At 51.8% G+C, this 27514-nt stretch overlaps 4 protein-coding genes across 4 annotated transcripts; 1 reads left to right on the plus strand and 3 right to left on the minus strand.

Moving 5' to 3' along the window:
- Positions 1-5959: 5959 nt before the first annotated feature.
- CGCA056_v010507 (uncharacterized protein) lies at positions 5960-7369 on the plus strand (the record flags this gene model as incomplete). Its single annotated transcript, XM_037325754.1, has 1 exon — positions 5960-7369. One exon carries the CDS (start codon positions 5960-5962, stop codon positions 7367-7369), a length of 1410 nt encoding a protein of 469 aa, XP_037175358.1.
- A 1310-nt stretch (positions 7370-8679) lies between these two features.
- On the minus strand, positions 8680-10477 carry CGCA056_v010508 (putative transporter; the record flags this gene model as incomplete). Its single annotated transcript, XM_037325755.1, has 5 exons — positions 8680-9697; positions 9750-9791; positions 9851-10028; positions 10081-10225; positions 10277-10477. 5 exons carry the CDS (start codon positions 10475-10477, stop codon positions 8680-8682), a joined length of 1584 nt encoding a protein of 527 aa, XP_037175357.1.
- Positions 10478-17239: 6762 nt separating this feature from the next.
- CPS1-0 (Carboxypeptidase S1) lies at positions 17240-18965 on the minus strand (the record flags this gene model as incomplete). Its single annotated transcript, XM_037325756.1, has 5 exons — positions 17240-17484; positions 17537-17992; positions 18043-18334; positions 18460-18659; positions 18722-18965. The coding sequence occupies 5 exons, from the start codon at positions 18963-18965 to the stop codon at positions 17240-17242; spliced, it is 1437 nt and encodes a 478-aa protein (XP_037175356.1).
- Positions 18966-20303: 1338 nt separating this feature from the next.
- On the minus strand, positions 20304-22124 carry rco-3-1 (putative glucose transporter rco-3; the record flags this gene model as incomplete). Its single annotated transcript, XM_037325757.1, has 5 exons — positions 20304-20437; positions 20495-20778; positions 20844-21193; positions 21253-21923; positions 21977-22124. 5 exons carry the CDS (start codon positions 22122-22124, stop codon positions 20304-20306), a joined length of 1587 nt encoding a protein of 528 aa, XP_037176026.1.
- Positions 22125-27514: the final 5390 nt, after the last annotated feature.

Consider the following 27514-nt stretch of genomic DNA (forward strand, 5'->3'; position numbering starts at 1 on the left):
GGACAATCGTAATTGGCGAGTTCCCAGTCGATAGCAACTTCGTCACGAGCACAGAAACCATCCGGGTAAAAATGTCTCGCGGCCCTGAGAACCTGTCACTTAATCCCATTTTCTTCCGTGAACACCTTTATGGCAGTACCTACCCCACTTTAAATCACTGCCTTAAATTCGTAGACAACCTTCGTTGAGGGAGCTAGAAATTCTAAAACCTATGGACCCCGATTTCGATATTAAAATACCTCCACCAAAGTGTCATCGGACACAACATGGAGCGCTCCGAGAACGTCGCAAGAAAGTTTCAAGGAGCAGGACCGCTTCCGTCGTGTACCGAAGCTGCGCGCGCCGGCTCCCGATCCGAACAGGCGAGAAATGACGACACGGCCAAGTGGGTGGCTGCGCTGAGAAGATTCCTCGCCAGCATTCCTGCAAACCCCTCGTCGCCAAATGTTTCAGGCACATCGGCAGAGAGTGGCGACGTTTCGCTACAGCCTTTAACCAGTCTGGCTTACAATCATGTCACAACAGCAACAGCGCCCTTCTCCAGCATTGTTTCTGCTTCAAACAAGATGTCTTCCGGGATGGGTTCACAAGCTCACTACTTCCCGTCCTTCACGATAACTTGACCGACATGCGACACGAATCCGAGTCGAAAACAAAAATGATACAGATATCCAGGCTTCCCTTCGAGATTCAGGATATTATCTTCGAGTTAGGAACGTCGATGCTCATCTACGTAGTTAATATGCTCGTAAAGGATAGTCCACGCAGTATTCAGTACGGCTACTACAGTTTAAAAGAAACTTGTCCTCCTAGCAAACAAGTTGTCCAGGAGATAGCTAGCTCATGTCCGCTAGCATACACCTGTAGCCGCTCCCGTGCCACCGTATTCCGAAGACTACATCGCCTGATCCGAGTAGTCCCTGACCACGGACTGGAAGTCTCGCCCTCGATCCTCAAGTACGTTCACATCACCGTCAGGTCAAGAGACATGGTGAAAGCAAAAGACCAGGTCTCTAGCAGCCACAGCTTTCTTAGAAGAGGTTCGAGTATACTTTTGGGACTGTCTAGCTTTTGCTTTCACGAAAGCCCCTTTGTACCGACCCCAAACTTAGAGAGTTGGTATTTTACACTGCCCTATCAACTCAAAGACCATGTCGATCGTGTCGACGCGGAATGGTGGTGGGACAGAGACACAGGAGTAGCTAGGACGTCTCCTTTATTGGGAAAGTTCATGCGGAGCTTTCCCCAGGCAACACATCTCACCGTCACACCAGGAATAGTGGACGACAACTATCGATTGCAAAAGATTGGGTCCGAGGCTGAAGAACTTGAAATTATGAAGCTGAGGGAGTGGGAGAGATATAAACATCTACAAACCCAACTGAGGCTTTTATGCGCGCGTAAGGGTTGGACTTGGTTGTCGACCTATACGACGAAAGATTTCCCGTTACCCATGTTCGAGATCAAATGCTAGGTGAGAAACTCACGTTACGATCCAGGTTCTTCGTAAAGATGAGAATAACTCGATGCTAATGAACTATAGGGTACATGAATCTATGGGTATCATGAACGCTTCTAGCTATCTATTGCGGTGGTCTGAATACTACGCGGGAGGAGATGAGTAGAAGACCCAAGGAAATGACCGCAAATTGGACGAGATACATCGCCATGTCCTCACTATCTGAGGCCGGTACCATGTTGAGACATTTGTCACCCCAATTGGGTAACCAATCGCTAATATTATAATTAAACTGTGAACATCAAGACGAAAACTATTGTCTTCGTCTATCCCTCAAGGATTTCGCGATGACGAAGTCACTTACCGTGCATGTGTAGCTTCCGGACCTATACATCGGGAAGTCTGCATAATGTTTTCACCTTCTATATGGGTCCAGCTCGCACTAGTCGATGTTCATTTGCTGGGACCTCGTGCTCCTACAATGAGATCCCCACGATAGGTGTGCTACCCCCTCTCTCAATGCAATGTTCTTGGTTGGATGAGTAAGATTCTAGAAATTGATGGACCATGAACTCTGCGTTTTTCAATGCACCGCGAAAGAGACAAGTGGGCGGTTCTCAACTCAACATGAAGGTTCCAGTCAAATCGGCAATTCAAATCTTCTGTCTCAGCTAACTCAAGTTCGTGAAACAACATCAAGAATTCCGTACATGCAGGTGTTTGCCGTGTAGGATGATCACACTTTTCCAGAAACCTAAAATACAGCAACTTGAATCCACTAATAATTATCAGACCGTAAGCACCTTGATGGTATTGTCCATCTCCGATGCGCCTACACTGCTGTATAAGAGTCGTGACACTTACCAAAGCTCAGAATATCATGACAAACATACACTGCTGCCCTCGACAGTCAACACCTGACCGCCATTTATCAAAGTCACTTCAACTGCAACATGACAAAATCTAGGAAAGGCCAAACTATCGCTACAAGAGCAAACCCTCGTCCGTCGTACCTCGAAGCGTCCCGCGGTAGTGACGACCCCTCTCAATATGGAGAGGCGAGCGATGTGGTAAAATGGGTGGCTGCTATGACAAGACTAACTGCCAGCATCCCCGCAACTCCGTTTGCGCCAGAGGTTTCTAGGACATCAACGACGAAAAACAAACCCCTCTCGGAGATACACCACAGTTTGTTCAACGGTCATGACGCACTTTCGATAGCGCCATTCGCCAGCATGGTCCCAACACCGTGGGGCCATCCAGATGCTACGCGGAAGACATATTTACCAAGGCGCGCCGTCGGCTCTTCCGACTACGATCCTCCGCTCATTCCTGTGCCCAAAGTACTGGATGTAGCTAAAACACAACGACTACCCGAACCGAAGATGAAGATGATACAGATCAGTAAACTCCCTTTTGAGATACAAAATGCCATTTTTGACCTTGGAACATCAATGCTCCTCTATGCCATAAATATGGACGAACCCGACGCCGAAGCTTGCTGCTATCGAGACAGACGGTCTTTCGGGCCTCTCCGAGACAAATTCCTATCTAGCGACGAGATTGTGACGGAGATCGCAAATTCATGTCCTCTAGCATATACTTGCCGCCGTTCTCGCGCGGCTGTGTACAAGACGCTGCATCGTTTGATGCAGGCATCATGCCAAGATAACATTCACGATCCCCACGCCGGAATCTCAATACTCAAGTACATCCAAGTCACTGTCAGAATCAGCAATCTGGTGGCAAAAGAGGCCATGAAGCGCGAATCAGAAAGCCCTCCGGAGAAACAATGCCTGAATCCGGAGGGGAAACATGGCGACGACGCCATGTGTTGCAATTGCCCCAGGTGCGAAGGGAGTATTGAGACAGGGCTAGACAGGATTGTGGGACTTCGCAGTAGACGGCTTTACGACAACCCACTGATTACAGTCACCGACGTGCGGACTCGGTGTGCTGAGATTCCCCATTATCTCATGGGGTACGTGGACCGTATTGATACTGAATGGTGGTTCAATAGGCATAAGAACGCATGCGTAGCTCCGGATGTCCTGCGGACGAGCTTCGGTATGATGTTTCATCAGGCGCGTCACATCACGATCACTCCATGCATGCTTCTTATGTCGGCTGCACAGCTCGGCACCAAACTAGATATTGTGAAGGGGAGATATTGGCTCCGAAATTCATGGACTGATCCCGAAGAGATTGCATTGGCGAAACTAAGACAGTGGAAGACATATGACGGCATGGTACAAGAGCTGTGTGAGGACGAAATCGTGTGGCTGCGTTTTGCAAGATTCTTTTATTCTTATCACTTGGAAATGTACGTGACGGAATCCTTTCCGCTTCCAATATTCGAGATTGTAACTACGGAGAAACAGGCTGGATAGATCGTACGTAATTTCAAAAGAGATTCCTGAACTGCGAAACGATACCACGGACTACAGGTGTGTGATTGAAATCCAGAATACGATCTTCTTTCCTAACGTAATCGTCAAAACAATGATCGCATGATATTCTCGTTGTGACGGCTGCTTGCTTAAATTAAACCCACATCCCCCATCCAGTTTGCGGACTCTGCAAAACAACTTACCACAATGCCTGTTAAACCAGATTCAAATCGACTAAGACTAAACATCACCACAGGTCCCTAGGACAAAAAGAAATGGACGAACAGGGAATCGAACCCTGGACCACTCACATGCTAAGCGAGTATTATACCACTAAACCATTCGCCCAAAGAGTGATTTCGCCCGGACTTGAACCGGAGACCTTCAGTGTGTTAGACTGACGTGATAACCAACTACACCACGAAACCATTTGTTGTTGAAGGCCGCCGTGAAAAAAGGGAATTTGATTCTCTCCGGCAGGGTCGCGGAGATGTGTGTGGTGGAGAGAGGGTTGAAGCGAAGCGGATCCAAAGGGGGGTTGAGGTATGGTGCGGGCCGATGCAGGGTGTCATCCAATGACGGGCTGCCTTAGCGTGGACAGGGAATTTTAGGAGAGGAATCGAGAAAACAACAATCGCGTCTGGCTTTCAGATGCACATTCACTCCAGAGGTCAAGACATCCGCAGTTGCAAGGCGCAAAGCATCGTTGTGCTGAATTTCGTTCGATCCGTGCTGCTCTCAAGCTCTGGCTTCAACACAAAGCAACCTAACCCGTTGCCATGAGAAATCCATCTCAAACCCAGTAGCAAAGTTTCAGCTGAGCCAATAATCGCGTCAAAACCACCAACTCGCGACTCTCAACCCCAACGGCGTTCCTACCGTGTCCAACGCGCCTCACAATCGCAAAGTCGCGATCCAAACAGCCGCATTTCGCAAACGGCGTCGGGGTTGTTTGGCAGCGCGCGGCAGCAGCGAAAACCATTGGCTGCCGCGGGTGCGGGTCGCGGCCGTGGGCGGGGCCGATTTGCGGTCTGGCGGGGCACGCTAGGCCGCGATAGGAAATGAGTAAACAATGGTAGCGATAACAACTCTCAGCACCACCACTCGATCAACATTGCAAGCGACAAGGGAGAGAGATCACCAGGCCCGTTTAATAGGTCGTGAAACCCGGTGTTGGACGGTCTGACTTGCATCTTTCTTGCATACCACGTCCTGTCATTTGTGAAATTTGTCTGGTCAATTGCATTCGTTTGAGTTGGAAAAGGTGGTCACGATGTCTAGCAAAGAGCTTCCACTTGCGCTCCGGCGCACGCGTCGAAGCGCAGCCGGAGCTCCCTCCGCTGCTTCGGCTTCAGTCTCATCGCCAGTATCGACGCCACACAGGGCATCCAAGAGAAAAGTGCGCTTCTCAGACCCTGGACCAGTCTCAACACCTCGGACAACATCCCGCATGTCTTCCACCGGCCTCACCCCTATGATCCGTCGCACAACCCTCGACAAGGGAACCCCAAGCACCTCGCGCCGGCACTCGGCGCCCGTCTCCCGCACACCCTCCGGCAGCGGCGCCACACCTTCATCCGACCTCCCGCACAGCGGCGAGGTCCACTTCCTCCCCCTCCGCCAGGTCCTCGACGGCCGCGTCCAGCGCCGCATCCGGCGCAACGGCCTCAGCGAGGAGATGAACACCATCACCGCCGAGAAACGCCGCCGCGCGCAGGAGACCAAGGCGGAGATCGACGGCTTGAGGGCGCAACTCAAGGAGAAGGACGCCGAGATCTACGAGCTGCAGAACGCGACCATCGTGATTGACATGGAGCGCATTTGGGGACTTGAGAGGGAGGTCGAAACCCTGAAAGAGCAGCTCTCGAATCGTTCTGTGGTGAGAGGGCAGAACTGCTATGACTGGACGCTCGCGGCGAGGGGTCCTTATGTGGATGATTATATGGAGACGGACACCGTCGAGGCGGACTCCGTCGCGGGCGAGAGGATGCTAGCTGATGAGACTGCTTTTGGGGACGCGACAATGGCGGAGTTTATGTGTAGTACGCCCACGAGGGTGAGGTCTTCGTTCCTCACTCCGCCGCTCACAAGTCCGGTCGCCGAGGGCCCGATGACGCCATCTTCTCACAGGGGATCCATCGCGCCTCCGTCACATTGCAACGCCGGCGTGCAAACCTCCTTCCACGATACAGAGAAGGACTCCCTCCAAGAGAAACTCACCTCCCTTCGCGTTGAGATGTCAAAACTCACAAACACCCTCGAATCATACACCTCCCTCACCACCCGCCTCTCAGACCAGCTATCAGCCTTCACCCCCTCCGCCACCGGCGAATCCGAACCCCTACAAACAATCGAAGAGCAAGTCAACCACCTCCTGCGCACAGTCTCAGACCGCACCGCCGCCCTGCTCGACGTCAACAGCTCCCTAAGCGACCTCGGCTTCCCGGGCTCCGACGCAAGCGAAATCATCACCTCCCTCGCCGCCGCCCTCCGCACCGCCCGCCTCGAGCTAGAATACCTCACCCCGGGCGAAATCACCCTCCCCCTCTCCTCCCACGGCGCCGAGGTCCTCGACCTGCTCCTCACCCGCCTCCGCGACCTCGCCAAGCGCGGGAAGGAGGACGAGGCCGCCATCGACGAGTACCACCAGCTCGAGCTCTCCCTGCGCCAGCAGCTCGGCGCGCGCGTCGCCGCGATGGACAGTCTCAACGAGGACCTCGCGCGCGCCAAGGCGCAGCTGGCGCAGAAGGACGCCGCGGCGGCGGAGCTGCGCGTCAGCGTGGACCGGCTCAAGGGCGCGGTGAACGGGTACATCCGCGACGTGATGGAGCTGGAAGCCGTGATTGGTAAGATGGAGGGGGAGAACCGCGACGCGATGGCGACGAAGGACGCGCAGATCGAGGTTGGGCGGCGGGTATTGCGCAGCAAAGAGGATGTGATTGCGCAATTGGAGACGAAGCTCGCTGACGCCGTAGCGAAGACGAAGGCGTTCCGGAGGAGGCTTGACGAGAGTGAGGAGAGCAAGGCGAAGGAGGTGGCGTCCGTCAACAGGCGCAGTGGCCAGGCTCTAGCGGTGCGCGATGCGCGGGTTGCGGAGCTGAGGGAGGAACTGGAGAGGGTGAATGAGAGTTTGAGGGCTGCGCATGAGAGCATTAAGAATCTGAGGATCGAGAAGAAGGGGCTGGAGGGGAAGATGGCGGAGGAGCGAGTTGGTGCGAAGAAGGTTATTGACCAGATGAAGGCGGAGCTGGAGAGGGTTGTGAGTATGAGCAGGGAGTTCTTGACGGATGAGGTTGAGGAGTCGACCACGCCGACTAGCACACCGCCGAGGGCGGCAGGCCGGACGCCGAAGAAGGTGATGGAGCCGGCGGCGGGTGTGTCGAAGTCGCCGCTTGCGGGCGGGACTGTTGTGAAGAAGGGGCTGCTTTCCGGAGAGTTGGTAAGGAGAGTTTCCGGGAGGAAGAGGAGAAAGTATGACAGCGGACTAGGGTTCTTGGACGAAGATGAGGTCGATGCATGAGACGGCATAGCTCGATGCATGTACACATAGGTCGGGGACGGCGTTTAGGCGCGTGTTCATTCGTTTGCCGCAGTTGTCTGCGGCGCTTTTCTTTTGTCTGCAAGTTAAAATATGCGTTGGAATGCCATGAAACCAAATTTACTCAGTAACGTCTTCGAGACCGTGGGTGAAGAATGCGGCTTGCGTCGGTGGCTACGGCCCCACATCTCCGAGTGATCGGCCGCTCGCCGTTCCGACCGCCCGGGATGCGTGCATAGTCGCCGGCTTTCGTTAGAAAATGGTCTATTGGACGCATGATCTCATCAGACCACCTCTATCCAGTTTTCAACTCGTCCATAACATGGGGTTGGGGCGTAACGCTCGCAGCCGTCGCTGTACGACCGTTTTCGTCCCATCACCACAGCATCCACATTTCAAACGCTGCAACATCCCGAATCCGTCCTACACCAGCCGCGAGCCTCGAAAATGGGTTGTACAATAAAGCCAGCCACCCCAACCTGAATCTTCCATGATCATTTCTCATAATTATCAGAAAAAAGCTTTCGATCTCCTTGAATGCTAAAAAAATCTTTCATCATGACAAACACAAGCGAAACACTCCCGGCTCACCCAGAACCTCCGGTCGTAAACGACACAAGCGAGACTCTTCCAGCTCATCCTGAACCTCCTCTCGTTACCGAACCAACCGAGACTCTCCCACTTCATCCTGAGCCCCCTGTCATAAACGACGCAATGCTGCCACCAAAACCACAATTCGTGCGCGAAATCGAGCGAACCAGACGGGTGCCGCTCCCGCCCAATCCCCCGCCGTATTCCCACGCAATCAGCACCGCACCTCCATCATTTCATACCCCGACGCCGCCAGACAACACATACTTCGCCCAAATATGCAGACGTGAGCGTGAGAACGCCCTGCCCGTTTACGAGTTCGACAAGGAACGCCCGAGAACGATGGACAGTCAGAGGAGCTTCTATGCTCGAAGTTTCAGACAGGAGCTGGCTGTCGAGGCGCGCAATCGCCGGAGGAAGTTTGACTGTATTGCTGCGGTGGTTGTTGCGTTGATCTTGATGGGCTGTGCTGGGACTTTGGCTGCTGTTTTGGTGTCGACACGAGATAAATGATTTACAACTATTGAGAATATTTTGAGAGTCGCTGGATGTTCAGGGCTTGTAATTTTGAGCGAAGTCAGATGTTTACCAGGAACGCGTAATGGTATTGGGTATACGAGCAGATATGGGTGTCAAAAGCAGAGCTACAAAAGCAATAATCACAATCTTCTAACGTTCACAGCAACTCCCGCTCCTGTTGCTCACAGCACATACTTGAACAGCGGCGACCTGTCTCCCATCTTAAACAGCTCCTCCTCAGTATACTTCTGCTTCGCCTCATCCGCAATCTTGGCCTTCTTCGCGTTGGCGGCCTTGTAGCTCCACTCAAGCAGCAGAGCAACGATCAGTCCACTTCCGCCGAACGCCAAGCTCAGCCCGAAGCCGGTGTGGTACTTTGGCTTCTCGCGCTCGAGATACATAAAGCTCCCCACGATGCCGCCGACGTTTCCGACGCAGTTCATTAGCGCGATACCGATAGCTCGCCGAGACGCCGGGGCGATGTTGTTCGCGTTCCAGGACGCCGCCGCCGCTTGGATGGGGTAGATACCGATCACAGCCAAAACGACGGAGAAATACGCGACACCCCTCTTCTCCTCCAGCGCGCCGTTGAGCGAAAGAATGATTGAATACCCCACTGCCACGATCGCCAACGGAATGACAAGAAACGGCATGCGCCAGAAGAACCGATCGGACACCTTGGCGAAACTCACGGCAGAGATGGCCGCTGCCACATACGGCGGCGCACTCAACAGCTGCGCCTGCGTATTCGCGAAACCCATCGCCTTGGTAATAGTCGGCAGCGTGAACTTGATGCCGTACGACAGCGCGCTCTGGCAGAGCAGGAAGTACGCCTGCACGTAGATGCGCCAGTTGGTCAGGTTCATCTTGAGGTCGTGCCAGTTGACCTTGCGGTCGGAGTCCTCGTCGCGCGAGCCGCCGCCCTGCTTGATGAAGATGGAGAGCTCGAGGTAGCGGATCTCCTCGGGGTCGAGCCAGCGCGTGGAGAGGGTGGGCGTGTCGATGAGGAGGAAGAAGCAGGCGACGCCGAGGCAGACCGTGGCGAGCCCTTCGAGGATGAAGATCCAGCGCCAGCCTTCTAGGCCGCTGACGCCGTCCATCTCGGCGATGGCGGCGGCGAGGAGGCCGGAGAAGGCGCCTGAGAGGGCGGAGGCGCAGTAGAAGTAGGAGATGCGGACGGAGAGGTCGCTGGGCATGTACCTGGGCTGGTGTGAGCGGGCGGGGAGCGGTGATGGGGGGGAGTGTGGCTTACCAGTATGAGCAGAGGTAGATGGCACCAGGGAAGAAACCGGCCCTGACAGGGATCAATTAGCAGATGAATTCTGAAGGCGATGGGTGTCGAGGTGTTCTTACTCAAAGATTCCAAGGAGAATGCGGGTAACCATCAAGCCGGCGAAGTTGCGAACGAGACCGGTGCATGTCATGACGATGCCCCAGCAGAGGGTGAGAGTGCCGAGATATGTGGAGGGACGCTTGACTCTCTTGAGAATGATGTTGCTAGGAACTTCGAAGAGGACGTAGGGGATGAAGACTGTGGCACCATGGTCAGCTAAGTCGAGACAAGACTCCGTCGGGATGCTCACAGATGGATAGAACGGTGTTGTACTGCACGCCCGACATGCCCAAGTCCTCGACCATGCCCTCGATCTTGGCATTTCCGATGTTCGCGCGGTCAATGTGGCAGATGAGATACAACAAAGCCAACATGGGGATCAGTCGTTTGTCGACCTGTATCAAGTCAGTATTCGGACAAGGTAACCAGACATCGACTCATCCTACCTTGTGGAAGACCTTCTTCCGCGACTCCTCGGGGTAGTTGTTGTAAAAGTCCGCATCCTCAGTGCTCAGCCCGAAAACGCGGTATGGCCCAATCTCGATAGCCTCGGGGACCTTTTCGAGATGCGTCTCGCCAGACGGTCTGTGATGAACAGCCTCGACCTCGCTCTTCTCAAGCGAGCTCCTCAGAGCGTTCGTAGCCATGTCGACGAAGTGTTCGCGGCACACACAGAAAGATGACGATACCTCAAAGGACTGAAGTTGGAAGAAACTGACTCGCCTGTCGTGCCACGTCGAAACAAGCTTGCCTCGATGTTCAAGTTCGCACACACAGACCAAGAACAAGAATTCTGCCCAAGTTATATGCTGGCCAGGACCACCTTATAACCCAAAATCCAAAGTCCAAAACTGCCGAGAACCCGTTCGTCCCCACCGGCCCCAAAACCGCGGAGAAGCTCCAAACCACCTCCCATCTCGCGCGGTCGCCCACTAAAACCCCAGATGGATCCAATCCACCCCCGGACTTGGCAGTTTGCGGGGTGCGGGGAAAACGGGTTCGTCTCAGTAACAACGAGAGGGAGGCTGGGAAGGGGGCATCTCAATGAGCGGACGGAAAAGGGACGCCCTCCTTGCCAAGCTTATCCGTGGTCGTATCCGTCATGTCCGTCGCGCGAGTTCAGCGTCGCATTGCAGATGGCATGTCGAACGATTGGGCGCGTGGCAAGAGATGGTTAGAGATGGGAACGGCCAGGATGGAGGATTTGTGGGTATGATTTCGCGGCCTGTCAGCCGATGGGTCGGTTTAAGGAGATTGCGTGGTTGCCCATGCAAAAGAGAGGGTTGTCGGTTCAAGAAGCGAACTTCTCGTACTTCACCTTCTCCATCGGAGAGTCACATCATTTCAAATGCCATGCATTCCATCCATACTGGCAATGCGCATGTCTCACATTTCATCAACACCTTTTCCGCGCACCATATCCCCAGCAGCACACGTCGTCGAGATAAGCTCTCGAACCTCACACCCAAGCACAGGCTAACCACTCACTAGCCCTCCCAGATCGCGCTCTTGGAATTCTTGGACATCTACGACAAGACTTTGGCTAACGACAAGCGTATCTTGGCGAATGATTCCCCTTCGAATGGCGACGACGGATAAAACGGAAGAAACCCGTCCAGAGGGCACGCTGAGGCTGCTTTTCCCGCCATTTGGATTACCCCGCAGGCGTAGGCGACTTGGCGACTTCGGTACGTGGTCGGTAATTTTCCCGCCAAGCACGCCTCCTCGGGGTTTGTTGGAGGCGGTGGTCAGATCAGCTGCCGTCTCAATATGGCGCGATTATCTCCCGGCTGAGCGGGGGTCGTGGAGTGAGCCGGGCGCGCGAGATGGGCTGTCGCCAGGTTGCTTTTCCGTTCAGCAGAGACGGCGAAAAGGACCTGACATGTATGTATCATGGATTGTTTGTAGTAATCCCGAGTAATGTCATACTCAACTGTAGTGAGTATTCCGCCAAGTAAGCCTCCCCATCCCGTTTCCGAAACGTACTATCGTGAAGTTTGGTAAAATGGGAAAACATCCGGTCGACATTTTCATGCGACAGTGAGCACACTCAGGCTAGCATGAGTGTGGCACTAAGATTGATTATGAGAATGCCATCTCATTGTTCAATTTCAGTCTGTTAAAACTCCAAAGACCCAGCTAGCGTTTGTGTGTCATCCAATTCTGAGTAATTACTAGGCAGTCCGGCAATCAACCTCATCTCTAATGAAAAACGTCGTCTAATTTGTTTCACCTGAATTTATACGAATTTCACGCGTCTGTATCCTCTCAAAAGCGGAGTCAGTCTCATCATTCAAGCCTAAAAATAAGAAGACGACCCCAGGGAACGTCGCCAGCATTTTAATCAAACCTGTTTGATATCACATTAGTTGTGTACCTCAAGCTCGCAATAAGTCTGGCACATACTCGTGATCGCCGCCGATTGCCTGGGTAATTCGAACGAACGCTTTCGCAGAAGAGGCGCTATGTTGTAAAAACATATAATTGCTCCTGTTTTAACACCCAATTTCAAAGTTTGCATGACCTGTGGTATGGGTTCATCGTCTGCCGAGTAAGGATTATCTAACAAATCCGTGCGGAGGTGAACGCGTTTGCGGCGCTCCGCCATGTCTTCTGCTCAGTAGATAACAATGTCAACGTTTGCATTTTCTGTGTATGAGGCAGGTATGTTTGAAACCTACCAATTTTCTGAGTAATCATGTCGAATCTTGACGCTCTGATCGAAACAATAAACCCTTGGCAAGGTCCGGAAATGACCTCTGGCGTATGGTTTTTAAATGAGAATGCATCTGCCATAATACCGAGAGCTTGTTCAGATATTTCAGGTACGCTTACTTCCGGCCTCTCGGTGTGCCAGTGGACTGGTTGAAGCCTAGCGGCGTCTATTAATATTTGCTCGCCATTTGGAACCATGTGAACCCGGACTATCCCGGAAAAGATTAGATAGGTCTCATCGGCAAGCCGGTTTAAGCCAAACAGCATATCCGACGCGGGGGATTCCTCTTCGTCGTCATTGTGCTCATCCAGTAGAGTCGGTACCACTGCGATTCTGGTTTGTAGCTATGCCCTCGTCAATTTCTCATTCTGTTCCTGTGAAGATGGAAGCGTTTTGCTTACGATCGCGTTCTGAAAGTCCAGCCCCTCCCACCCATCACATCTTGCCATGGTAATAGAACGTGCTTGGTTTGTAAAAGACCACCCTGCTTCGTCTAGTTTCTTCGCTGGCCCTGAGTAGTCCCACAGCTTTCCTTCGAATCGATGGGCGTCAATGTACTTTTCCGCCCTGGCAACCAGTCTGTTCCTGATGTCGAGTCTTTCGCCGTCAGACAGAAATTTGAACGGTACGACCCCTAGCTTGTCGGTACAAATGGGCCTTTCTCCCAAGTACTCAGTGATTGACATCAATGTAACATTCTTCATGGCCACCCCTAAACTAAAGCGTTGCCAGACCTACTCAATGACGTCAATCGAAAAGCTGCGACGACCTTTTTTTATTGTGTTCTCGCAGGATGCGACTACCCAGCATTGCTCATATACTGCGTCTTCAGGTAGCCCGACACTTCTCCCGTACACAAGCTCCCCTGGTAGGAATAAAGTCGCGAGTTCGTCGAACTTTACTTTTCCACGATCGATGAGACTCCTCTGTTCCGAAATGCGAGTGATTGCTGCGGTTCTCGATTTGTGGCGAGGACCTCCATAAGGCGGAAGTAAGATTTCCAGCAGGAAGTTGATATCATCCCTCACGTCTGGAGCTGTACAGTCATTTTCAATGAAACGAACAAGTTTTGGGAGGATAACCAATAGAGAGTTGTAAGGATAATCTATTGTCAAAGGCACAGACTGGACCGCAAGCTGTGGTAGCTCAACAGAAAGGATATTGGCTTGGCCGAGCAACTCTCTGATGCAACTCGCTGTTTTCAGATTTCTGATCTCAATATCTCCATCCGGAGCTTCATGGTGCACACCAGTGCCTGTCGTCAACCTCGGGTGTGGCCGTGAACTCTGGGAGCCATCTTCGGACGAGGTGCTGTCGTCTGCCGACCGATTCTGAGACTTTGCTGTAGACTTTGCTTCAATTCTTGCATTTTGGGTATTTCGTCCACGATTCTGCAAAGAATTGAAAGCTTTGAAGTGCTCCCAAGTGGCCATAGTATGTCCTCGGGATCTTGTTGCTTTGGTGCTTCATAAAGTCACAGCAGATGTGAGGCTAGACACAATTTGCAAGATGTAGCTGAAAGATTTTCTTGGTATTCAATGAAAATTTCTGCACGCATAACTGTGGTTGACCCTTACAAAGTATGAGTCATATTTAGGGAGGCTGCCGACTTGGCTGACAGAGACCGTGATGCACAGTAAGCACAGCTGCATTGAAGGTGATCAGCTGCGCCGAACGAGCGTTCATTTAATTGGTAGTCTACAACCTCTCGGGCGGCAGCTGACATGATAGTTGACGTTCGACCAATCGGCAATCTGAGCTCGTCTGCACTCTCTTCTGTACATGTTATGCATGTCGTGTGTCCAACGTGGACTTCTACCCGCACTACAAAAGTGACGGGTGCTTTCCGAATATTCACCCCATCACTTTTGTTTGAATGATCTGCACCCTGACACCGCACCAACGCCCGGTATGGGAGAACGACTCAATCCAAGAGCCGACTCCAGGCTGGCCACAGCAAATGAACATCAAAGCGCAAAGCAACCAGTTATCAGAGTCCCAACTCCACGAACAAATGTCTCTGCAGCGAGAGTGATGAAATTCTGTTCCCCACAGGGCGCCCACTCCAACCTGGACTTGTTCGATGCGACAGGCGTCGAGGATTGGAAACCAACCGGGATGTCAGATCCGAATACCCTGCCGTTATTTGGTGACTTGACCTCATACGGAGCTACTGTCAAGCAGCAAAAGAGGCTATGGAACTTGGAAATACGCAGATTATTGCTAGAGACGGAGGGCACTGGGGCGAACACGCTACCACCCAAATTACGACCGAATGAATGAACAGAGTCTACTTCAATCCCCCGTCCACAAAGACGAACTAGACGGACTGCAGGCAGTAGCCGATCAGCTACTCCACAGCCTTCATATATGCGTACTGGATGACCAAAGACTACTCAATGACGCATTTCCGGATAATGAAAGAATCAAGGGCGCTCGCAGTTACAACGAACTCCAGAAAGTTGCTAGAGCCGATACTCGCTTGCCTGGCCAATACGAGGAAACCAATCTTTGGAGCTATGCAGGCAACAATAACTTCAACGAGGAACAAAAACCCAAGCACTCGGTCAATGTGAGAGCAATCTCAGATGCCGACCTCGAAGATTACTACTATCTGGTAGATCAAATTACAGCAACTGTCGCCCGATTGGCTGTCCTCGGCAGCGATAGTCAATACTGGCACGTTGTGGTTTTAGCATGCCTCGCAAAGTTGTGGACGAAGCTCAAATTCCTTGCCATTGAGCTTGATGAGCATATTTCTCATAGCCTTGAGCAGAATATGCGGTTCAACTTCGGCAAACACCAGTCAGGATCGGATATTGGTGGTATCACCGAATTTGGACGGTTGACGGATAGCAGCACGATGGTGCACCGATATTGTACAGAGTTCGACGTAGTCACTACGTGGCTTGTTGATTCCCTGACACGGGTATTGAAGGACTTTGGAGCTAGAAAGCCGTGGGGACTACCTAACGACCATCTGGATCTTTGCACAATCGTATATCGGGCGGGCATTGGTGGCACTCAAACGATTCTTTACCAAGGAAGAGGCGGCTCAATCTCAGGTTCATCCAGCGGCATTCCACTGGAGTACTCTTCAACTGCTTTGAAGCTCGTTTACGAGCTTGGCATGGCCTATTTTCCAGTGCCTGATGTCACTAGCAGCAGTGACAGCGCAACCACGACTTTAACATTTGAGAGTGTCCACATCGCTGACGGCGATATCACAACATCTCGGCAAGTCTGGAAACTTAGGACCATCATGGATCTAGTGGTTTGTGATATACCGTTGTCACTGTCCTGCCCAACCATTGGTTGTGGTTTCGAAACGAGTCTTCGGACGATTAGTGCTCTTTCTGCATTTGGAAAGACAAACCTCCGTTTCGATAATAAAGGCTTGTCTGCATTTGTGAGCTTGAGATCAGGACGCAGTAGTATTATCGAGAGTCGAAGAGAGTTCTCTTCGCTGTCAGACTCGGTCATGGCGAGCATACGTCATAACGTTCTCCAACGGCGAGCCTTCATATCTTCATCTTCGGGCGATCATTTGCATTCCAACAATATGAAGATCGCATGCATACATGCGGAAAGACATCGCCAACTTCTGAAAGTAGCCAGTGATAAGTGGGCAATACAGGAGACATCCATAGTCATTGGATGCGCCGCGTACGTTAACGGCATCTAGTCTCTGAGTTTAGCCCTCGTTATTGGAGGCTTGCTATGTGGCTTCCTGGTTGGCGAAAGAATACCTGGTGTTGACCCCTTCAATCTCACGATGTTCTCTTGGATTATTGGCGGATTTCTGCTTCTGATAGCAAAAAGTGTGATGGTCTCAGACTGGACATGGCGAGACCTTCTTCTGAGACAAGTGACCTGTCGAAGTGTCAGTGAGGTGTCGGGTGTTACAGGCTTGGACCCTCAAGACGTCCTAGTCTTCTTACTGTCTTCGGAATTCCAAACGACTTTGAGAACGGGAGGGCATTATCAAGGATCTTTCTATTACGATTCGATGACTGATGGGTTTTCAATCGACATCAAGCCTACCTTGCAGACGCTTTTGGCCTCCGGACTTGTGCCAATCATGGTTTCCACTCTAGATGGCCCTGTCTTGATGCGGATTCGTTTGACTCCAGGTAGTTCAGGGTACAGGCGTATTGGAACCAAGGGTATGGCTACAAATTCGCCGGTATATCTGGAGTTCCCAGGATTCGGCGTCAAGGGGGACGCCATTGCCACCAGAAGATCAACTAGCTGGATCAGTATTCTTGGTCTGTACAATGAGACAACCACCAGCTTTAGGTAGTGAGGCGTAGATTAATGGCAGTCATATTGTGTCAGCCATGAATGAGGCCTTCTCTTAACACAAAGTTACTTTGCAAACATCCAGATGATAGTTGATAGCTAATTGAGCCCACACCGGCACTTCATTCCATCTTAACGCATCGTCCAACGCATTATAATGAAAATACTTCATAACGAGGACGATTGTTCCCATGTCTATGAGTTCTCCTACATTTTGAGAATCATGCGATTTTGGAACACTTCCCCACACCCAGCCTTTGCCAGGTCTGCGTATACTAAATTTACGAGTAAAATCTTGACTGTTCACGGTCTTAGTCGTGTGTGCAGAGTTACCGCAGCCTGATGGTTCAATTCTGCACGGCATTGCACGGTGCTTATACTGTATTATTACCTACGGAGAAGAGATTGGCTTCTTCATCATGGTTTGCTTGAAAGCAACAAGCGCCACCTCAGGTTGATATGACATCAATCCATGACCAGCCTCAAATACTCTCAGCCAACTCAAGTTCTTAACTGCTTTGTACTCTCCCTTCTTCTTGCCATCGAGCGTGAAGTCCTTCATGTCCGCCTTCTCAAACTCCGGTCCTCCGATTCGCGTAACCGCTCGATAATTGCCAATGTAGTTACAGATCCAGTCTTCAAATGTCAGCGTAGAACAAGATTCTCACATCATCGCACAAATGCTTACCAGCGTCGCCAGCCCAGATTAGGACTTGGGTGTCAGTCTTCGCAACATTGCCCAATGTCTCGAGAAAAGAGCGTTGACCATCACCACTGGCAGTGAACTTATCGTACGGAGCTTGGGGGCATTCTTGGTACTGTGACTTGGCGCCGATAGCCTTCATTACCTCTGGCTTGTTGAGGTACTTCATGTACGTGTTGGGCGGGAACTTGTCATCCTTGGCACGGACATCATAAACGTTGAACTGCTTGATGGCCTCAATGGGCGCTTCAATAGCATTGAAGCATGCATTTTCGGCGGCGACGCAAGCCTCGGTATTTCCCTCCTTGCCCATGCACTTCTCCATGGCGGGCGCACAGTCCTTATCGTAAGACTTGGCGAGTTCATCATACTTGGCTTGATCAATGAGCTTGTTGTAAGTGTTGTTGATGGCATAATCCAAGTAGTCGCGGTATTGATTGCCTGGTCTTCTATCAGTATGGTGTACATGCACGTGGACCTCATGTACTTACGAGCATCGATCCAACCGTTGTTGATACCCAGTGCGACCACCTTGATCTTCTCACCCTTGATCTCACCCTTGTCAATCTTAGCATTCTGCGCCTGGAAATGGTCGATGAACTCCGGCCCGTAGTGTCCGCCGTATGACTCCGTGAATAATCCGAAGTCCCTGTTCTTGTACTCCGGGAACTGGGTGTAGAATGACTGCATCAAGGACCAGACCTTCGGCGCCGCTTTGACAGTCGAGTCGACATCGTTCGTGCCGTAGCTGAAACCAGCACCGATTGGCTGGTCTACGTAGAGCTGGGACGGGGCGACATTGTCAGCAGTGGAACAATATGCCAAGAGGGAACGAGCGCGGTTGTATTAGAGTTATGGGGCCGTGGCGGGACAGCGACAGCACGGGCGGCTGCCGCGGAGAAACTCACCATGTTCGCGTAGTTGTTCCACGAGTTCGGGTTCAACTTGGGCTCGTCGCCACCTCCATTGAAAGTGCAAGGTCCATTCTCTTGGAAGAGGCCAATCATGGAGCTGCAACCAGGGCCACCGTTCAGCCAGAGAGCGACGGGAGCTTCCTTTGGCTTGTCGCGGGCCTCGAAAAACCAAAAGAACATGTTCTGGTCAGTGCCTAGAAGTTTGTTAGTCCCGAGTCATGTGGATGGGACCCGAGCGGTCCAAGATATGACGTACCAACGTCGAAGTATCCAGAGTACTGCTTCACATTCGGGGTGGTCTCGCAAATTTTCGAATCGGCGACGAACCTCGTCCTGGAGTTCGTCGCCGCATGCTCAAAGACTTTGTAGTTGGTGCCAAGGTCGGACATCTCGCTATAGGACCTGTCGACGGCATAGTTCCTAGTCTTCGGAACAGCCACCGCCGCAGCCAAGCCAGCGAGACCGAGGACGGCCAATGATTGGAGAGACACGCCCATCATATTGGCGCCACACTCTAGTGAAGGAGGGACTTGAATTGAAGTTGTCAAAGAAGGGAGAGCACAGAAAAGTTTGTTCGCAACGTTAAATCTGATTGCACCCTAAGATGTTTAAAGGTGGCAGACAGGCGGTATTTGACCTTGGTGAAGGTATGAAAAGCCCGGGCTCTAAATGCCTGAAGATGGAGTGGTCCGCGTGTAAGGCACTTTGGGCCGATCTATTAAACTGAGCTTGATTTATGGACCTCACGGTTCTGAAGCCTGTTTTTCCTACTCAGCATCTCATTTGGTTAGTGTATTCTGGCGACCGATTTACATCTGGGGCTGCATGACAAGCAACACCGCTGAACATCGCCGCTGCACCCCGTTTACTTCCTGATCTTGTTTCTGAGAAGCTCGGTGCGTGCCGAAAGGTAACGTGGGCTACCTCGTTCTCGATGCGTAGAATGTGCAGCTCCAGAGCAGTATCGCGGGAGCCGCTGCAGCTAAACCTTACGGTTTGAGGATAGCGACTGGCCACTGTCCGCGCGCGCGTGGGAGATGATCAGCCCGCGAAGCCGGCCTAGGTCGGCAAAACATTTCATAGGATTGTTTCGTCTGACCACACCAATTTCCGTCTGATCCGTGGGCTAGAAACAAAATCATGATTAGACGCTGTTTCGTGAAAACGGAACGAATCTGTCCCTTAATTTTAGCCTCGTTTTCAGGGGAGGGGACGTGTAGCAAAATGCGCACCTGGAAGCAGAAAAGAAGGAATTCTGCTTGGGCCTAGCACGAAGTGGACTGGAGAGTTCAAAGAAAGACTCGAGGATGCAGCTTTGAGGGGAGAGGTTCCGCAGAACAGTCTCGGGGGAAGTGCCGCCCCTGGCGTTGATCACCAATCAACGCTCTTAGTAGAGAAATACGCTTAGATCCCACGAGTCAATGGGGGATCTTTCAGAAATGGAGCTGATTCTTACTGGACGGAGACCTCTCCAGTGTTAGCATCATCCTCGCAGGCCTGAAGATCTGCCACCGTAGTCTGCACTTTAATGGCGTCCCAAGACTCATGGGATGCTTTGTGCGGAGTAGAATATAGGCCGAACAAAGCAGCGAAAGTGAAGCTTACTGCTTTGGCATCCCGCCGGCGCCGCCACCGGAACAATGCCATCCGAGCAGTTGCGTAGGAGGCTGGACAAATTGTGGCTGGAATGCATCGCATTGGAAAGATGAGGCGCATGTTCAAATGAAGCTTGTTTTGTGGTTACATTACCGTTCAAGTATTACTATTATCTGTCATACCTATTCAGGGCCTCATGATCATCATGCGAAAAAAAAGAAAGTCACCTGTTCCTACACAACTCATGCCTTCACAGGCTTTTCCTCCACGATAGGTTCCAAGTCCGGTTTCTCCACACTCCTCTCACTTTCGGTGTCACTCGAGACGCCGTGGTTCTCGATATCAGTAATCTTGGCAGCTTGATCTCCTCTCCAGTCTAAAGTTCGTGTCAGTGTGCGATCACATCCAAAGCTGAGACCCAGTTTTAACTCACGTCTTGACTTCCATGCTGGAACACCAGCAGCAAACATCTCATCAATCTCCTCCAGTGACTTCTTAGCCATCTCCGGCATGCAGAAGAATCCCCATACCAGACCCATGGCAGATATTGATCCATAGATGAGACCAACTCGAGACCCAAGGTTTGCCGGCTCCTGAAGGAGATATGGCAGAGTGAACGATGCGATGAAGTTGCAAAGATTCGCCGTAAGCCAGAAGAGCATGACGGACTTATCTCTCAACGTGATGTGCGGAATTTCCGTCTTGGTTAATTGCAGTCTGGATTGGATGTCAGTTCAGGATTGCTCTGGTGTCAAGGCCGCGGTGAGCGAGGATCCACTTACGGGCCACCAAATGAGACGAAGTGGAAGATGGGGAACATGACGGTGAGCGCCACAATGCCCTTGTTGATATCCAGAGTAGGATGGGCGATCGTTCCCAAGCCACCCATAACCATCAGAACAGCTGTCTGAATGAAGCCCATCTGAAGGAAGAGTCGACGGCGACCAACACGATCAATGATGAACATGAACGTGATGGCGGTAGCAAGAAGCAAAGCCCTCTTGACCATGGTCATCATGAAGGGGTCGACGATCTTCAAGCTCTTCAAGAAAATGGTTCCGTAGAGATTGGAGAATGATGCACCGGAAAGCGACGCCAATGCAGCGGCAGTTAGTCCATTAACAGTGCGGCGCTGAATTCGTGTTAGAGATTGGATCACCAGTCACCCGTTTAGACACACGTGAGACTCACCAAATTCGTGCCCTTGACCAAGTCCTTCCATTTGCCCTGGGTCTCGCTGGTGTTCAGAGCCTGCTGCAAAAGCCTGGCTTCTTTCTCAGCATCGTAACCTGGCATGGCGCCAAACAAGTAGTCAAGATTCTCTACTGCCTTCTGATACTCTCCCTTGCGAAGAAGCCATCTCGGTGACTCGGGAATCAAGATCCAGAAGAACAAGGAGAAGGCGGGAAACGTGAAGCCGATACCAACGGGAATCTTCCAGCACAAATCGTTCTTGATGTGGCTGGTGAAGTTCGTGATAATGGATGCGATGAAGGCTGCAAAGACTCCATTAACGCCATAGATGGCTGTTAATGACCCTCTCACAGCCGCAGGCGCGATCTCGGCTTGAAACATTGGGATAAGGAACGCTTCCATACCGACATGGAAGTTGACAATCATTCGGCCCGCAAGGAGTTGATCGTAATTCTTCGCCGTATATACGATGATTGTACCCGTCATGCAGACGATGTTGGTGAGAATGAATACCAGCCTTCGGCCCCAGCGCTCGCCGATCTGAGCACCAACAATGACGCCAACCGCGTAGACGATCAATGGGAATGAGTTCATGTACGCCAACTTGTTCGATGTGAATCCGAAAGCCTTCTTTTCCGGGAGGTAATCGCCAAACCTCTTCTCAAATGCTGCACCAACATCGTCAGTGACGTGAAGCCTCTCATGGTCCGTCAATACTCACGCGTCATAGCCTGAATTGTGTTGAGCGTTGAGCCTTCATACCCGAAGGTGAAGACGCTCATTCCGAACACCAAGGTGACCCATAGTAGGTTGGAGGTGATGTGACGGGTCACCTTGAAGTTGTGTTGTCGTAAATATGCGAGTGTCATGATGTTTGGTTGTGTTGTTGAGGCAGTCCAAAAGAAGGAATTGTCAAGACCAGCTTACTTCTTTCTTTTGTCTTGGCGTTCGCCTGCACTTCAACGACGTCCCAGGCACAAGTTGAACGTAAACATGGGCGAGGCGGCAGTTCTCTTTTATGGGTTGAAGCATTTGCGTCTGAGCAGATCCAAACGAGAAAGCGAGAGTTGGGTGTGTAGACTGGGTTGGGCTGGGTGTCTGATGCGCCCGCGTTCACGGACGCCGTGGGTGTGGGAAAACTCTCGGGCCCCAGGTTGTACACTTTTGGGAGCTTAAACACCTCCCTTCGGATGCCGTCGGCCACACGGCACACCAAAGACGCTCTGTCCGCCAGCTGTACTGCACGTCGTTTCAATTCAGGCCGTTTCCTTGCTCATGAAGCAAACAACACGCCCCGAATTTGTTGGATGTCTCTCGAGAGGGTCAGAAGGACAGACAACACCATCCCAAATCCCGGTTGCCGTCGTCGAATGTCTGTTGTTTGATGCGCCGATCATTTTCTAGCCAGACAACCCATCCCCTCCTTTCATATCCTCGACGACAATATGCCACAATATCTCATCTTGTTTCGCTCAACTGGGGACTTCCTTCCCCGTAATATTTTCCGCATCTCGCGCCTCGAGACGACAGTTGAGCGAAGCGCCGCCCGCTTGTTCACGCGTCTTTCCTTGATACTTCTTTCATCTCTCCCGGGTGGTCCGCATGATTCAACTGGTCCATTCCATGCAGAGGAGGCGAGTTGACGGGGCCGGGCCGGATGTACCGCCCACTGTTATCCACAGCATTTTACTCCGCGGGGTACATTGACACCATCCGATTATTGACCCTTTGAGTTATGCCGAGAGGTCTAGGTGCGCGAACAGCGCCTGTCCGCGCCAGTTGGCCAAAACTCAGCCAATATCACCATCTCGATCAGCCTGGGCGGTATCAAGCTCCAATGCACGTCAGATTGCTATTCGCGAAAACGACTAGACTCGTTCTTGGCTTCTCCTTAGCTTTGCTTAAGCAACCTTGGCTTCTATCACGAGGGTGATTACATGAGTGCGCAATGTAATTGCGATTTCTCGAGCTTCTTCGCCGCTTGCCACGAATACAGTCCGCTTTCCCCGATCACAGAGTTTGGAGGATTTGTGGACAGCTCACCTCTTGCCGGGTAAACCCTATAACCTGCGCGGAGTGGCCAAAGTTCGAAGCAACTATGGGACGATAACAGCTCCATCGGGAAAGCAGACCGACAGCAAGTCGCAGGTCGCCGCCCGTCCCGTCTCAGGCCACCCTCTCGGCCGACCCAGCACCATTCGACATCATTGCTGCTCAATCTTGCCATCGAGTTCGAAACCCCCACCATAGCTACGCGCCAGGACATCTGGATCTACGAAGCTGATGTAACCTGATACTGAACCGGTGTGATTGGCAGACCCACATTTTGCACATGAAAGCAACGACAGTAATCAGTAGCATTGATCTCTTAATAACACTTGGCAAGATGTGTTGTTGTTACATCCCGCTTTCTGGAATTACCTTCTGCACGCCTAGCCTCGGTTTCTCTATAGAACCCCAGGATACGATCAATGGCATAGATCTCGCGAATCTTGAAATTTGTTTCGGTGTTGACCTCGCCTTCACTAACTGTGGCCTTGACCTTGCTCGTAAAGATGAGGGTTGCTGGGGAATTGGGCGGGAAGTGGCGCTTTGGCCGGCCGCGAAACGTCTCCGCGTTTCGGCATCAAAGAGGGGACTTCCCGGCTTCGGGACTCTGTATGCTCCGCCTGCCCGCCTTGCTTGAATCTACCAATAGGAAGTTGATCCAGTCATCGCAAGTTGCTACGGATTTTGAAGCCTCGCCGAATGGTGTCCATGGTGTCCATGGTGTCCATGGCCTTTGATGGTCTTGCGGCTCTGGGCCCTTGCATTAGCGCCGAGATCTCTTCAGGGGCCAAGACGGGATGCACATGGATATCGAAGTGGCCATCCGCTTCCCGCGCGCGGCATAGCTTTGTTCCTCGAGATGATCTCCATAATTCATCTTGGCTACGTCTTGGCTATTGAGGCGCAGTTAAGCTATACAGGTCGAGCCCCTTTTCCAAAACAATCCGAACCAAGTTGTTGATGTTTGGAGAGCACACCGCCAACTTGCTTGTGAGACATCACCAAGAGATTGGCAGTCTCTGGGAGTGGGGGGGCCTCTGAGGTTGTCCTACAAAAGCAGCGAGAATATTGGGTGAAAGCTCATTGAAAGGTTCAGCTGCGACACAGGCAGAACACCGATGAGGCCCAAGACACCGCAGGTCGGACGAATCATGCAGCACGCCAGGGTTGGAGAACAACCAAAGGCCAGAATACCATACTGCCGCCTCCCATCTTGGAGACGCATATCAGCCAGTAGAAAGTCTACCCGCTTCCCCGCTGCCGAGAAGTTGCTAAACTCGGCTCGAGTGGAACATTGCCACGAGGCTGCCAGGGATTCTCAACGTCTCGCACGTTGTCAGAACTTGAGACCCCACGGAAACAACTCGCGAAATCTTGCCCAGCGAGTCGGTGCTGCAAGGTGAGCCGGGAAAGCGGCAAGGATAGCCCTACGCAAACGCATGTGCTCGGACAGGGTCTTCTCTTGACAGACAGCGCCAGGCCTCGGGGATTTTCGACACTAGAATGGCGGCGACTCTAGCGTTGCATTGCTGGCTTGTTGAAAGCTTCGACCAACAACCTATCTACTTGATTCTGTTTCTGTCGAGAGAATACACATCACCCAAACAAGCACGATGCGGCGCTGACGTTGAGGCCCGCTGCGTCGTCAAGACCGCGTACTGACGGCACTTGCTTCAATATATCTGGCGATTCTGCGACACTTTCTCCAAGAAACCTGCAGGGGAGCAGGTCGGAGAACCCCCGCACAATGCTGCACATTCAAGATATGCCAAGTAAACTTGTCACATTGTGACAGCCACCAGTCCCTCCAGACAAAACACCAATGAGCCCACATCCCGTTTTCTTGGCGATGTGGGCTAGATGTTGGACACCAAACTGCTTGATAATCAGCTCTCTAAGATCCTGTGGAGCGCGGCTCCCGCGCACTTGTTTCTTTCCAAGATCTTAGTGCCCGAGAGATTTGCCGCTGTGGATGTCGCGTGGGGAATCGCCGGATGGGGCAACCCGGGAAGTAGGGTACTGAAAGCGCAGCATGAGCCTCGGTGAGGTCGAAGGTCTTGCCACAGCATGGAGGGGCTAGACTGGGGAGCGCAACATATCCCCTCTTCGTGATAGATCGCGGGGGTGGCGGAGTCCATCCACATGCAGCCGAGTAAAGAGCCTCATTGAGCTGTTGATAATCACATCATAGTCAATGATGAATTGCTCTCGACTGACTGATTCTAATCCCTTTCCTCAGGCCTACATTGCAAGTTCGGATCTCAATGACTCTTCCAAGAACATGTTTGCCATCATTCGAAATTTGACGCTATGATTTCGTCTGCCAAGACTGTCTTTCGCGCACCGCATGAAGAAAACAACATGACAGGCTGCATTTCACAATGGATGATAGAATTGTTGGTAATCGGACTAAAGGCTGGGTGAATCAATGCATCGTGATGCCAATACCATGCGATGATGATGTTACGGTTGGTGTTGGATGTGCCCATCCACCATCAGATGATGGTCCATAAAATGACTCGCCTCCTCAATGCGAGGCTGTGTCCATGGGACCATCTCTTGGCATGAAGAAAGGTCGAAAGATTTGACCGCGAAACAAAAGGCTAGGAGAGCGAAAGCGGAAAGGGGTCACACGGACGCGAGATCTGATAGCAGAGGAGATGGTGCCTGGTCTCATCTGATGTTGTGATACACCAGTGACATTAGCGACATTGGTACTGCCGGACACCCCAATTTGACGTCATTTCGTAATTCCAGGAACAACGGAATGCACATCCCGAGCCGACAAATCTTCCATGGAATTTGGGCCGTGTGCACAGAGGCTCCAAGTGCTCAGTGCTAGCTGAGAGTCACGATGAGTTCCGATTCGCCAGATGCAAGCGTGACTGGTTTCAGTCCACCGGACCAGAATCCGCGAATTTCACGCTAGAATGAGTCGCTAGTCCCCCCGGATAATTATCGTTGGAGAAGAAGGCCACCGCCACGGAAGAGGCTGCCGAATATCTCGAGTCTCTCTCTATGCAGCTAGTTGGCCAACTTCTCTGTGCGTTGATTTCTGCTCAGACCTCAACCAGCAACACTTGTCCTTCATCGAATATCCAACGTCTCTCGTCAAAGGCCAAAACACGGTTCACAGAAGAAACCTAGACGAAATCCACAACTTCTTCGACGAAAACATGCCGATGTTCCCGCGGAGACGCAAAATCGCACAGCCGCGGAAATACATCTCAACTGTCGTGCCATTAAGCTCGCGTTCGCTATGCCCGACATTTTGGATGACCTGTCATCGAGACATAAGGTATCTGACCGCGGCAAGAGCCTTAACCTTTTCCAAACGTGTAACTTCCTCCTGGCGATGAGACTGCTTCTTCTGACCATAGTCTAGTAAAACTCTGCATCTCCTGTCTTTGGAGACATCCGATATCCGTATCCGACCGACAACTCGAAAGCCGTTGAAGCACGGCGCCTCATCCCGCTGTCCAGATGGCTTGACTTCAACCAAAGCAGCTCCGCGGGCGGCCTCTGGTCAACGCAGAACGTGCGGACATGACAGCATGGATTCCAAGTGCCCATGGACCTGAATTCTTTCAAGCCAATGACACATACGGGCGTGTATGGTGCGTGATTATCAGCTCTTCTTTCAGCTTACGGCGCGGAAGGTTTGCCATGATTGCCCAAGCTTGGACTTGATCGAAGTCGCCACAATCTTTCGTCCCCGACTAGCTTTTCTTTTGCACCCCTCCTGTGTCTTTCCTCCCGTTCCTCTCGCAACAGGTTCTACTGATGGTCTTGACTGGATGCTCTCGGTCCTCTAGAGGTGATGATTGTGTAAGTGTGGTAGGGTACGCCAAAGACGAAAGATATTACGCGAGCGTGACATCACGCCCCACACACAACTTCGGAAATGCAGATTTCTCCGATTATTCGATATCTTGCTGTGAAGCCAACAGCATCGTTTAGCTTCTTGCTAGGGATCTTTACTGAAGTTGGCAGAAACCCGCCAACCGAAACACGGGTGGCGTCAAAGCCATTGATGCGAAGTGAACACCCTACCACCATCAACGTACTTTCTAAAGATGCCTTATTGAACTTCTCATACTAAGCTCTCCATCAAATGTGGCTGTGTTCGTGAAAGGTGGCTGTCTACACACGTGAAACAAGTGCTGTCGCAATGGTGTGCTGTTTTCCCGCATCACCGAAGCCTCCATAG

This window comes from Colletotrichum aenigma (genome assembly GCF_013390185.1).
Source record: "Colletotrichum aenigma strain Cg56 chromosome Unknown KSG_Cg56_contig07, whole genome shotgun sequence".
NCBI lineage: Eukaryota > Fungi > Ascomycota > Sordariomycetes > Glomerellales > Glomerellaceae > Colletotrichum > Colletotrichum aenigma.